Source organism: Leguminivora glycinivorella, chromosome 22 (genome assembly GCF_023078275.1).
Source record: "Leguminivora glycinivorella isolate SPB_JAAS2020 chromosome 22, LegGlyc_1.1, whole genome shotgun sequence".
NCBI classification, from domain to species: Eukaryota; Metazoa; Arthropoda; class Insecta; order Lepidoptera; family Tortricidae; genus Leguminivora; species Leguminivora glycinivorella.
In genome coordinates, this window is record NC_062992.1 from 2,378,310 (window position 1) to 2,392,861 (window position 14,552).

The window sequence follows — 14,552 nt, forward strand, 5'->3', positions numbered from 1 at the left end:
AGAGCAAAATCGTATTACTTTATATGTACATATACATAAATATAATCACGCCTCTATCCCATAAAGGGGTAGGCAGAGCACATGAACTACAAGTTTCAGTGCCACTCTTGGCAAAATGGGGTTGAAAGAAATCCAAATTGTGACATTGCAGTGACAGGTTGCCTCTCGCCTACGCCACAATTTAACCCATATCCCACAGTCGACTTCTACGACACTCACGGGAAGAAAGGGGGTGGTGAAATTCTTAACCCGTCATGTACCTATCTTTATAGAACAACAATTATTTACCGAAGTCTATTTTGCTACATTCTTTTTCTTATTTAATTTATTAATAATTAAATTTTAAATAACAATGTAAGCGAAAGTTAGTGTGTTAGAAAATATTAGTTTAGGAAAGCCGAATATAAACCTATTTACCCTAACATTATACATATTAAGCTGTTAAATAAGTAAATAGAAGTGATTGCAGTTTATAGTTTCCGTCATATAAACATGAATCAAAATAAAACAATTCAGTCATAATGAAACAATGACTATTCTGTGATAAATGTGATTAATAATTAAGTATTATTTAAAAGTGTTCAAGTGCTTAACAAAATGAGAAAATCTTTAATAATACAAATTTTGTCAACTGCTGTGGGTTAGTATATTTGCTATCCGAAAGTCGAAGGACCTTATTTGTATACTGATTGGTGATTGACCCTAGTCACACCTAATGAAATGAAATGAAATATTTATTTTCCAAGTAGGCATATTACAAATATTACAATGCGCATATGAACGTCAAATACAGCTACGCCGGCTCTAACCCTACGCCTCAGCATCGAGAAGATTTCAGTCCCCCCTCAGTTGGAGGGGGGTATCCACTATGGGACCGGCAAGAAACTCGGCGGGCCACTTCTTTTCAAAACATTACATCTTATAATTAACATGCATTAAAAAACAAGATACAATTTAACATGCAAAAGTATTCATCAAAAAATATTAACAGACTAGGTATTCTATAGAAATTCATTTCAATAAATTATACAAAGTACCATGCTACTATGATTAATAAGAGATGTTAGAGATGTATAGAGTCTCTAAGTGTTAAAGTACATCTAAAAAAAAGAAAAATAGAAAGAGAAAGATGGAAAGTGAAGACAGAGTCTAAAATGGAGCTCACCGATTCAGTAAATAGCCTATTCACTCTTGCTTTAAAAGGTGTATTTTTAGGGAACACCGATGGTGGGAGCGCATTCTATTCCTTTGCGGTAGCAAACACAAAATGTTTTCGAGCGCAACGCCACAAAAATACCTAAGTATATCTAAATATAATCAGAACAAGCAAAGACTAAGTGGCATTTGCAATGACAAAGCGAGGACATTAATTACATAATTCAAGGGATCGATTTTTGAATTTAGAACACCGTTCGAAAGTCTGTGGAAAACGATGTAATGCTATTTTATAAAAAGAACGACTACTGTAATTTTAGAACTAGTGGTAATTACCACTCGTTTTCGAGTTTGTTAGTAGATTTCAATTCCCTAGTATTAGTGGAGAACTATTATTTGTGCTATTCAAGTTGCTGCAAATGAAGATTAATGTATAATTGGAATTTGGAAACGCATTGGAACAGTATAGCAGCAACCGAGGGATACATACCTACTTATGTGTTTGAGTCCTGTTGCCCAAAATAGATTTTTTGGGTCGCAACTGACTTCTGCATTTTAGAAGTTATTTAGACTAATTCTTTCTACTCAGTAAAAAACTTTCAACCATTTCAGTTGCCTTTCAAGCCAGTATGACTGGTGCTGCCATGAGCTGGCCCTCCGTGACAGTAGACATATTCAAGTCAAACTCCACAGTTCTATATAGACCCATGACACTGCTTGAGACATCGTTGTTCGGAAGTCTCATCAATGTAGGAGGCTTGGTCACGGCACCGTTCTGTGGAACAGTTTTCAATATGTTGGGGCGGAAGTATGGGTGCGTGTTTTTCGGTATACCATTCATGGTGAGTATTTCATTAGCTAGTAAAAGTCACGGTCGGTCGTGTGGTGACGGCTTAATAATTTCACCACCCCCTTTCTTCCCGTGGGTGACGTAGAAGGTGACTGTGGGATATGGGTTTAAATTGTGGCGTAGGCGAGAGGCTGGCAACCTGTCACTGCAATGTCACAGTTTCGTTTTCTTTCAACCCCTTATTTGAAACTTGAGTAGCTTTATGTGCTCTGCCTACCCCTTTATGGGATACAGGCGTGATTGTATGTATGTAGTAAAAGTCAATAGTGTGTAATCAGACCAAATCATTCACTGAGAGGCTATGCTCATTTGTTAGGATTAAAGTTAAACTTCTAATATAACATTTCTAAACGCTGAGTAATCTAAAGCATCGTAATAGTCACCACATAATTAAGCGCAGAATTTATACAAACGCTTTTTTAATAGATTATGTGGATTAAAGGCACCTCAATATTTGCATTCCAGATGGGCCATATACCTACTGACGCCATCTATTATAAACTTACAAAAATTAATGACAGCCAGTAAAAGTTTTGCACAAAGGATTATATACCTACTCGCGCTGCAACGGTCTAAAGCGTCAAACACTAAAATAAATGATCAAACGTCACGCTATGGAAACGAAGCCTTGACTCGACTCCGTACCGCTCTGATCTGGTCTGGTTCTCCTTCTTCCTACCCTTATCCCACGTTACGTGGGGTCGGTACAACTTGTCTTCCTCTCCCATTTTCCTCTTTCGTCATCTCAGCACTCACTTATTCTTAAATCCCATCCAATCGTTATTTGGGTTTAACCCTCCCTCTCCCGTCTCCACCCATCAACATTCATCTTTAAACGTTTGCCTATATGATATCTCCGCTCTAGTCTGGTTCATCATTAAGAAATACCCCCCAATAGTATTTACCTCACATTACAATATTTGCCAATACTTTCAGCTAGGCTGGGCTATAATCTCCATCACATCCGACGTAAACTGGGTGTTGGTAGCCATGGCGCTCTCAGGCATCGGCGCTGGTGGCCAGGCTGTTTCTCCCATCTTCATAGCAGAGCTGGCTGAAGACTCTGTCCGGGGTGGACTGTCGGCTTGCTCAGGTAATCAGTGTAACCACATTGGAACATACATACATACTATCACGCCTGTATCCCATGAAGGGGTAAGCAGAGCACATGAAACTACTTAAGTTTCAGTGCCACTCTTGGCAAAAAGGGGTTGAAAGAAATCGAAAATATGACATTGCAGTGACAGGTTGCCAGCCTCTCGCCTACGTCACTATTTAACCCATATCCCACAATCGCCTTCTACGACACCCACAGGAAGAAAGGGGGTGGTGAAATTCTTAACCCGTCACCACACGAGTGACAACATTGGAACAGTGTAACCAATTTGGTAACTAATCACTTTGGAACAGTGTAACCAATTTGGTAATGACGTGAGCCGCGTAAAGACTTGGATTCGATTCGTGGACTTGGTCACGTTTTCTTCCGTTTAAGATATGTTTTTCAGTTTATAATTCACATGTATATAGTAGTGTGGATAGTTTAAAAAAATATTGAGTAGGTATACGTACAATAATTTTATTTTTTTTCTCTGAGTAGTGGCTCTGTTTTAGAAATGTCTGGATACATTACAAATTCATTTTACACGGTATAATCCGTGTCCATTTTTACATTTTATAAATAACCATCGCACTAAAAAAAGAGAACAGTCTGACAATTTAAGAGTTTTTGACTAACTAGTACATAATAGACAATTCTGATGGTTCTGTAGTGGTTTGACTGGTGATGGTAGTGACTTTAAGGATGTTGATGGTTGGTGGTGAAGCGCTGGTAGCCTAGCGGTAAGTACGTGCGACTTTCGCGGGTTCGAATCCCGGCTCGCACCAATGAGTTTTTCGTGTGCGAAATGTCATTTGATATTTATTTTGGCAGTCGCTTTTCGGTGAAGGAAAACATCGTGAGGAAACCGGACTAATTCCAATAAGGTCTAGTTTACCCTTCGGGTTGGAAGGTCAGATGGCAGTCGCTTTCGTAAAACTAGCGCCTACGCCAAATCTTGGAATTAGTTGTCAAAGCGGACCCCAGGCTCCCGTGAGTCGTGGCAAATGCCGGGATAACGCAAGGAGGATGATGATGATGGTTGGTGGTAAATACCGAAAAGTTGTCACACCGAGCTGATCAAGTTGTGGTAATTTATTATTCCCCTCACTAGCTCGGAAACACGTGTTTTGTCCTTTAATGGCAGCGGGTAAAAACGCATTTTATCCACTAGTGGGTAAAGTAATTTCACCTTGAATAAAGTCAAATTAACTGCTTTAAAATTGATAAAAGTAAGTGAATCTAGTAATAAAGATAATTTACCACCTGTGGAACTACTGGAAGCAGTGATAAACTCATTTTTTGCGTTATAGTTTCCTCGCTATAGTGAGGGGAAAAGTTTTGTGTTACACTCGGGTACAAATGTATTTTACTTCTCGTGTGTTAAAAAATTCGCAAGTTCAGGATTCTATTCTCGAACCACTCGCTTCGCTCGTGGTTCAACTATAGAATCCTTTCACTTGCTCGTTTTTCAATTCCACACTCGGCGTTAAAATACAACTTTGCCCCCTTGTATAACAAATAACTATAAATAATTCAGTGATTTTCCAGGAACTGGGTACTTTTTTGGCATCTTGGTGTGCTATATTATCGGTGGATACTTCTCTTACCGGACGATGGTTCTTCTGCAGCTTTCGATGTCAATCTTGAGCATTGCTCTTTTCATGACTCTCAAAGAATCGCCAGTGTATTTAGTCCTTACTGGGAAATATGAGGTGAGATTCTGTTTTTATTAATTTAATGTCAGATAAATTATACAAGAAATATTACTTAGCACCTCGTATACCAATTCAATTCAATTCAAATTCAATTCAAAATATCTTTATTCATGTAGGCCTAGTTACAAGCTCTTATGAATAGTTCATTACATATATATTATGATCTTAATTACCTAGTCATCTAAAGATAAAGGAAAGTATTTAATCGCCGGCCAAATGGTTCGACATATTTTTGCACTGTATATTTGCACTTTTGTGCTAAATGGTGGCTAGTCCAGAGGTTACCCGTTTCTTTTATTTATTTGATTCTCTTGGCAAACTACGAAACGTTACAATTTTTTTGATGAGCCATTATCAAAACCACACTTGTATTTCCAGGAGGCGGCAAAATCCTTAGCTTTTTACAGATGGATCGATGTTACATCGAAAGAAATTCAAACTGAACTAGCGAAGATCAAACGAGATGTGGACCCGAGCCTTGATGACTTGCTCGTACAGGATAACAAAGGTATTCAAAGTCTTATATTGTCCGATCCGAGAAATTGAATGTCCGATAGAGAAAATAATTTCTAAAGACGCCATCAAGTGCTTTCAATAATGTTATAAAATATACATTTTTTCCGAGTAGTATTCGACGCTTTATGGACAATTTATCAATAATTATTCCATCATGTGCTTTAAACAATTTAATAAAACACAATTTATTCCGAGTAATATTTGACGCCTCATGGGCAAATCATCAAAATTACATGGATTTTGCGAATTTGTGATGCAGAACTTGCAGAATCTATTTTCACTGTTTGAAATTGGGAAGAAATTCAAATAATTTGAAACTTTTGGGTTATCCACACTACCACTTTATGCTTTACTTACTTATTTTCCAGAATCTCAACCAGCTACAACTGTTGCTCTAGAAGAAAATGCTCAAAATCCAACTGGAAAAAATACTCAAGATAGTTTAATATCGCAAATCAATTTTTTATGTAAGTTTGGATATAATATTAACTACCTGGTGAATAATACTCCGATTACTCTGTCAACCAACATTTTAATAAAGCATTTTTCCACAGGTAATTCACGATCCTCAAAACTGGCGTTGTTCAAAACTTCAACCCTGGTATTCATGTCGATTATGATGGGATCACTGGCTGTTCAAGTTTATGCTGAACCCTTATTCAAGCTGGCAGTGCCTATGTTGCCGCCCAATATGTGTGCTATCTTCTTGGCTATCCTGTTTCTGGTAACCAGCATACTTTGCGTGTTGCTGGTGGATAGATGCGGGAGGAAGGTAATCGGGCATGAGAAAATGAGATTCGTGTCGGTCGCAATGTGCAACTGGCAAATTTCTATTTCAAATACAGTCACTGTATTTCGAATGTAGGCGTTTGATTCCTTTGGCGCAGTGTTTGCTTTTTTGTGTAAAATATATATTTATCAATTTTCTCCAGAGTGGCGATCTTTAAACTATTTCTTCAAAAACTCATCCAATTTGTTGGCCCCCGTTTCAAATTTACTGAATTTTCTCACAAACTTACAATACACTGAGGAATACAATGTAATCTAAGACCAACTGGCCAGTCAGAATCTTGATTCGTGTTCGTTCGTTAATTATACCCTCCCATCCACAGATGCTGATCATCGTCTCATCTCTAGGCTCAGGGCTATGCACCCTCTTGCTAGGCACGCAGCTGCAACTAAGCTGGGCTCCACACTGGTTCTCAGCGTTACTCATATACGCATACAGTTTCGTTTACACACTCGGGGCTGCCGTCGTCCCGTTCATCATTATGTCTGAAGTCTTCTTGCCCGAGGTAACTATTAAATGCAAGTTGTTCTTTCATAACTGGCTCTTTTATGGTGATCCCCCATAAAATCACAGCTCTTAAAACAAAGTTTAGAACCAATCGCCCTTGATTGGTAAAGTACGAGCAACTTTTGTTGAGTTAGGAATTAAATTTTCGTGCGTTCTGAATCCAGATCCCTATTTTGGTTTTTCAGTAGCTTTGAAACTAATAGCGTAATTTTATTGTGTTTGCTTAATCAGAGATCGGATTTTTGTGCGTCATCTCATACTAAAAGTCATTAAAATGACGTAAGTCACTAAGAATGTCGCAAATCCGTCCGATCTCTGGCTATAATCCATACTAATATTATAAATGGGAAAGTGTGTGTGTCCGTCTGTTTGTTTGTCCGTCCTTCACGGCAAAACGGAGCGACGAATTGTCGTGATATTTTAAGTGGAGATAGTTGAAGGGATGGAGAGTGACTATAGGCTACTTTTTGGCTTTTTCTAACGCGAGCGAAGCCGCGAGCAAAAGCTAGTTTAGATATAAATGCCCTTACCAGGCTTCAAACCCTGAACCGCCGCTTAGCAGGCAGGGTTACTACCGACTAGGCCACACCGGTCGACCATTTCAAAACGAGTATCAGCATCAAGAAATCTTCACATTTCCAGGTCCGCGGCCTCTGCAACAGCCTCGTGACCCTCGTCCAATGGAGCATGAGCTTCATCGGCCTCATGTTGTTTGAGATGCTTCAACCGGTCCTGGGTCCCGGCCCCATCTTCTACGGGTTCAGTGTCATCTGTTTCTCCTGCGTTCTGTTCACGTGGCGACTTGTACCTGAAACCAAGGGATTGTCTGTGGATCAGATCCAAGAAGCGTTTTTGAAGAATAAATGAATGAAAAATGTTGTTATTTCTATTTCACTTATTAACAAATGGGTGCAGGGTTTTATAAAAGACACAGAAATCGATTCCTGATGGTTTTTAGGAAACGTGAATTCGTTTTATGTCAAACAGTGTGTATATGTCTCTTCGAAAAACTGCAGTCCCTCGTGGATCCCATCTTCCATGCGTTCAGCGCCGTTTGTTTCTCCTGTGTTCTGTTCACATGGCGACTTTTGCCAGAAACCAAGGGATCAGATACAAAAAGCGTTTTTGAAGAATAAATAAATGAAAAATGTTGTAGATCCTATTTTATTAACCTTCTACAGGGTGTTTCAATGAACGTAATACAAAATATGAATAGTCTTCCTATTGCACTGAGAGAAATTTGCATTGTGAATTTAACAAGTTCGACTTGTTGCGGTTTATCCGTTTGAATCAGCCAAACGTATGTTTAAAACAATATGTGTCAGGTTGTTTTTATAAAATCGACTAGTTGATTCAAATATATTGCCGTTTCAAATGACAAGTAGCTTGTTGTTTGAACCAAAGAGCACGTAGGCGCTATTTTAACCAAAAAACTTGTTGAACGAACATGAAAACTGGTTGTATTTTCTCTCAGTGTGCTAAAACACTAATATGTTAGGTCGCGTGTTGTTAAACTAGTTAATAATCATTTATATCATTGTTTTCCTAAATCCTTTTATGTTGGTCAGAACATGGTTACCCTGCCTAGGTTGTTAAAAGAAAATAGTTCGAACCACAGATGTCATATAAACCATAGATCAAGCAAACGTATCTACTTAGCGTGTCAAATGAACTCAGTGAAATCCACTGAGTTGTCCGTCTTTACTCGCAGCTTGTGTAACGTAGCAGATTTTTTGATAGTCGTAATTAAATATTTTGGATAAATTTAATTTTTGAATGAAACACTTCCTTCTCGTTCATTGCATTATCTGTTGCACTTCAAATGCACATATCACGGAAGTATAACTAAAGCATGGAAGCCATGCTAAAATAAGAGCTCGGTGACATGTATCTTACTCACACCACACTATTACCTTTTTTATATGAGCGAATGAGACAATATTCCACAACTTCTTTCGTTTTCTCGAAGGTTGTCCCTAAATGCTGATGTCAAAACGGACCTGGGGTCCATTTATTATACGGCAAAATTAAATATACGTTTGTCATTTCACACTCGGTCTCCATCTTTGACAACTGTACATAGTCGTATTATATTGGTTCGAGTTTTTAGCGCGACTTCAATGGTCGTCTTGACGATATTTATTTATTTTGTGAGGATTTCTGATAGATCGTGGAAAAAATAGCTCAGTGTATATTTGTGATAGTTCCAAGTTTCATTTCTGACTATGGCTTGTGTGATCAAGTGTTGCAAATCACATTCAGGAAGAAAAGAAAACACGCAAGAGGTTATATCATTTCATCGGTAAGTTTCTTGAGTTTTTGATAATATTTATTGATACGACCTGGCAGAAATATAAATGTACATATTAGTAGTTTATACAATTAAAATCTTATTCAATTCTGTATAGATTTTTGCATATTTTTTGGAAGTTTTCTCAAACTCGGAAAGGTTATGTTTTTTAGCATAGTGATGTGATGTGTTTTATCGACCTTGCAATAATAACCTATCAATATTCATACCTTAAAAACGCCATCAATGATTATTGTTCTTTGTTATGATTTTCTTGTTATTTAGCTATTTTACAAATTCAACTTTATATATTTCTTAGATTTCCGAAGAAGAAGACCGGAAACACGAAGTTCAAGGTGCGATGCTCGCGGTTCCTCTACTCCCAAGACTCCACCAAAAAGAAGGCCAAGAAGCTGAAATGGAGCAGGCCCCCAGATGTCTCCCCTGGTGTCTACCTTTGACAATTGTACATAATCGTATTATATTAGATCAAATATCTCGGCGGTCGTCTGGCCGATTTTTAATTTAATTGTGTTTATTCCTGATAGATAGTTGATGATCCTGCTAAATTCTTATTTGTGATGTGTTCAAGTTCCTTGTGTGATTATGGCTTGTGTGATTAAGGACTGTAATTCACGTACATGGAGAAAAGAAAACTCCCAAGAACCTGCTGTGTTTCATTAGTGAATTTCGGTCAGTTATTGATACTATTATTTGTAGGATCTAAACAAAGCATAAAAAACGATCTTTTCATAGTTTATATAATAACTACTACCATGTTAAATTCTGTTCTGAAGTTTCTTCAAACTGTTTTTAGGTTATGTTTTTGTACTAGTGATGTGTCATTTTTATCGACGTCCCAACATTAACTCTATTGACATTCTTGCATTGAAAAGGACATAAAAATGATTAATGATGATCAGGTATCACAGACTGGGTAAATGGTAATGTAACATTTCTAGTGAATTAAACTTATAGTATTTTTTAGTTTTCCAGAAATTCTCAAACATTATTAAAAAGAAACTAAAAATAGGTGAAACTATTGAAATAAGAAATTGTGGTACCTACACTGCCGTTTTGTTTTATTTTCTATTTGATAGAGAAAATATTATTGAGGTAAGTATAAGTAGATTCTTGAGTGGTGGACTAGAAATTAATAGAGGGATGCTACACGAATTAAATTACTTAGGTCTTTGCGTAAGGAGAAGAGAAGAATGTATTTATTTGTTTTATACTCGTATCTCCCATCTTCTATTTTTTACAAACTATTTAGGCCGATATTACACTATCATAGAAATATAGTCATAGACAACATGCCGTCCTTTTTATTCACGTTACAGAAAAGGGAGGCATACAGACCTATGATCAGAGATATAGGTATGATAATGTAATATTAGGACTTGGTAAGAGAAGAGAAGTGACCGTTTATGTAGGTAAGTACATAAACAAACCATTTATTTGCAATCAGTAGGTACGGTTAGTCATGAAGGCAAGAATGTATGAATATATGACTTTCATAGCCAAAAAGCCACATAATAATCCAAATGAAATGTTTATATCAATATTGTATGTTTTCGTTACTTTTATATATATAACGTTTATATTCTCAGTATTTATTTACTTTCTTAGGCTAGGCTGTTTATAATATGGATATAAAAGTAAAATACAAAATAACATACATTATATTATTTTTAAGGTGAGAACGTAAGTGCATATTTTATCGATAATTGAATCGACAAAGTAACATCCCTAGCTAACATAAAACCAGGGACCACCTACCAAAAAGAGAAATAACTAGCATATATCCATCCTTTTTCAATACATTATCTAAGTCATAAGGAAGTCAAGGATGAGTATATGCATTTTACACGAATTTTTATTAGGGGGGCTTGGCACATATTTATGTTTATCTGTTGTAGGGTTGCCATACAACAAGTATTATTCGAAATTGTAGGTATTTTGGCTGTCATTCCAGAAAAACTTTGTATTATTTTGATATAGTTTAAGTATTGATTTTTGGAAAATATAATATTTTAGAAACATGATAACAAAATGTTATCATAGGTTTTTTAAGGCTGTTCTGGAATGACATTTGTTAGGTTTTGTTTACTTCAAGGTCTGATACAGAAACTGGAGTAATTCTCATTTAATTAATTAGAGTATTTTATTGTTCATTCCTTTGCCACCCGGCTTTTGTTTTGGGTCCTTTAAATTCGAGATCATTCAGTGCGGCGTTCTTTTTGTGACGAGATCCTCTTGATAGTGATCGGACGGCCGTATAAGGGCCTGAGCCCGGCATGCCACGTGCTGCCGTGGCGTTCCATATTTTGTGTGGTGCGTTCTGTCAGTCTGAGTAAGTAGATTTCATTGTGAGCTTTTGATATTTCCATGGCGTGAAACGTGGAGATGTTCTTAACCATAAATTGGTTTATTTCCAGCTGGCAGAAACATGCTAAGGGTGGGAGTGCTCCGTGGAGATCCTCGGTCTGCAGTCTGCAGGTGTCCGGTGAGCTCGCTTACATTTTTTGTTTAGTCTATCACAGTGTGTGAGGGCACTCGACTAATGTGACCAATTTATTTGTTTCATAGGAGTCGGGAAGAAGTAGAGAATTAGAGAATTACAGAAGTAGAATTTAACAAGAACTTTTACAATTTTGATGTGCAAGGAAACTTTCTTTGGCGTTACTGGCGCAAGGTGCCTTTGGACCTTGTTTTCGTATGGAAGGGTCAGCCCTGTCCACGTGGCGAGGGGGCGTCAGCACCGGAGTCCGGGGAGCAGCCGGCTCATCCCTGACAAGGTGTGTCTCCTGCCGTTTCCTGCCGGTAATGCTGTGTAATTCAGGTTTTAATTTCTGTGTAAAGTAATTTCTGATTTCATTTATTTTGAGAATTCTGGTGCATAACTTTAGGTACATTCATATTTAGTTTTTGTAGAATAAATGGTTGTAAGAAACCTTTTCCTGGACCCTCTTAAAGCGGCCCAGCTTTACCACTGAGCGTAGTTCATATTTTTATATGGTGTCTAATTTAGTATTTTGGGAAACATTAAATGAAACCTTTCTGTAAGGCAAGAGTTTTTTTATAATTAATAAATCTATAAAATGTTATATTGTTTAATTTGTTTCTCCCCTAGCTTTCCTCCAGCAAGTAGAGACACCATTTAGTTTTTGTTTTATAATAAATTTTGTGCTAACGTGGGTGTATTTACTTTGAACTAGCCGGAGCTTTCCATTCCATTTTATTTACCCCCCACCAAATACACCACCGTTACACTTGCAGCTTTCGGGCGTCAATTTTTGTAAGTTGAAGTCAACAAAAACATTAAAAATGCCTCGTTACATGATATTTAATTGCAACAACATAAAACTTATCAACACTCAAGGGCCTGAGACATATTTAAAATCACAGGCAAGTAACAACTTCAGTACAAAATCTGACACGCTCGGCCGCCATACAAATAAATGAACTCGTTTCTTCTATCTAAATCTAATTCTGTGGTTCGAACCTAGTTTTGTAGTATAAACTCACCTTTTTGTTTATCTAGACTGACATTTTTATGAATAAAATGCATTCTGACTGAATATTTAATTGGAAATAATCGCTCCTAAAGTTAAAAAAATGTGCCCCCCCCCCCACACCAACTTTTGAACCATAAGTTTAAAAAATATGAAAAAATCACTAAAGTAGAACTTTATAAAGACTTTCTAGGAAAATCTTTTTGAACTTGATAGGTTGAACAGTTTTTGAAAAAATCACGGGAAACTACGGAACCCTACACTGAGCGTGGCGTTTTTCTTGCCGCGTATTTACAAAACCGCGTATTTACACCTGATAATACGTTTGATTGCACCAGTTGCTTTTTTTTTGTAAAAAAGCATATTCATTCTACACGGTAAGTCATCAATTAATTAAATTTAATACACAGACAAACATAAATTCCGTGTTATCTCGGTCGTATTAGTTAATAGTGCCACACGTAAGCTAGTGCTCAGGGTAAATGCTCCTGTAAAATAACACAAACATAACCTTCTACGTCACTCGCTCGCGGTTGCGCATTAAGTACCTACACGCTAGACGTTCATTCGAATGAACAGGTGGCCGAGGGCTGGACTGCCTGTGTAGTCGCGAGGCACGTACCTAGTATTCTTCCGAGTATTACGTATTAACTTCTTAGCATTTGTCGTTTTGCGGGCAAGTGAAGGATCTGTTACGTTAGTAACTTATTAATAATCTGTGCTTCTACGAACAGATAGAATATTTCCTAACTCCGTGATCCTGCAGATTATGTATTATTGTTTCTTTTTGTTCCAATGTATACTCGTACTTGTGGTATGTATTATGGCAAACAAATAAATGGTTATCTACATATGTGGGCTACAAGCCGTCGGTTTGTCCCAAATAAACTAACTATTTTGGCTCAGTGGTCCAAAGTGAATCTTGGCCTCCGAAACGAGAGATCGCCACCTGTCCCGATCCTGCGCAGCCTCTAGCCAGTCACTGACTTGAAGCCGACGCAGATCCGCCACCACACTGTCCTCCCAGCGATACTTGGGTCGACCCGCCGGACGGTCACCAGCCGGTCGACCCAAGAACGCTCTCATGACAGCCCGATCGTTTCCCATTCTAATTACCTAAGTGACCGAACCAGCGAAGTCTGTTGGGCTTTCGTTACGCCGAAGATATTGGGTTCGGCGGCTAACTCCTCGATCTCGGCATTTTTTCGGATCCTCCAGGTGCCATCGTCTCTCTGACTAGGTCCCAGGATCTTGCGAAAAATCTGTCTCTCCGCTACCCGGAGCGGACTTTCTTCTTTCAGTGTTAGTGACCAGGGTGGCTAGCCGAATGGCACAATCGCTCACGAAACGCTCACGAAACGAAGCGCTAGTAGATATCTATCTCTATCGCGCTTGCGTATTGGCGCGACAGAGCCAGCGGCGTATCGCTTTCGTTTGGCGTCGGAGAAATGCCATTCGGCTACGGGGCCAGGCCTCACAGCCACACATGAGGATAAGCCGTATGACGGTTTGATATATCCGTAGCTTAGTATGTTTGCTGAGAAGCCTGGACACTAACTTATACTTATTCTTTTTTATAACATCTCTATAGGTTGGTATCGATCACCAACTTTCACGCTTGTGTCCTGGGTTATCGCAATTTGCTATCGGCTGGCTTTCTATATTTAACACGCATTCACGTGTCATAGGAGCTATTATTTATGTGGTTCTGCATCATTCCAGGGTAGACTACTTGCCTTAAAAAAAAAACGTGGTGACGGGTTAAGACGCTAACAGGAGCGAAAATGCTAAAATGGAAAGGAGCCCCCCTTTCAATTTGGGAATTTTAGTAAAATATACTAGTGTTATTAACTAGATTTATCGAAAAAAAAATGTCCATTCAGGACAACTCAGTTAAAAGATATTGCGAAAAAATCTTTAAAATCGAGGACCGCTCTCGACTGTTTCCTCCTTCAAAACTTAATCAATCGTAACGAAATTTGAGAATCTGAATAACAATGAAATAATCTGTGTCGGACCGTTTAGTTTTTTTGGCTAATTGTTACCAATTTTGAACCTTTTTTTCGTCCATAAGGCCGTTTTTGGAAATTTTTATGGGCTCTATCGTCTTTTTTT

General features: G+C 38.0%; 1 protein-coding gene and 1 long non-coding RNA gene across 2 annotated transcripts; both read left to right on the forward strand.

Annotated features, from left to right (window-relative positions):
- The first annotated feature begins 502 nt into the window (after positions 1-502).
- On the forward strand, positions 503-7,738 carry LOC125237973 (sugar transporter ERD6-like 2). Its single transcript, XM_048145230.1, has 9 exons — positions 503-640; positions 1,768-1,997; positions 2,942-3,098; positions 4,653-4,816; positions 5,198-5,327; positions 5,704-5,802; positions 5,890-6,107; positions 6,448-6,630; positions 7,275-7,738. The coding sequence occupies exons 1-9, from the start codon at positions 598-600 to the stop codon at positions 7,497-7,499; spliced, it is 1,449 nt and encodes a 482-aa protein (XP_048001187.1). The 5' UTR covers positions 503-597; the 3' UTR covers positions 7,500-7,738.
- A 3,478-nt stretch (positions 7,739-11,216) lies between these two features.
- LOC125237935 lies at positions 11,217-12,029 on the forward strand. Its single transcript, XR_007178394.1, has 2 exons — positions 11,217-11,428; positions 11,512-12,029. It is a non-coding gene; the product is annotated as an uncharacterized LOC125237935 (long non-coding RNA).
- Positions 12,030-14,552: the final 2,523 nt, after the last annotated feature.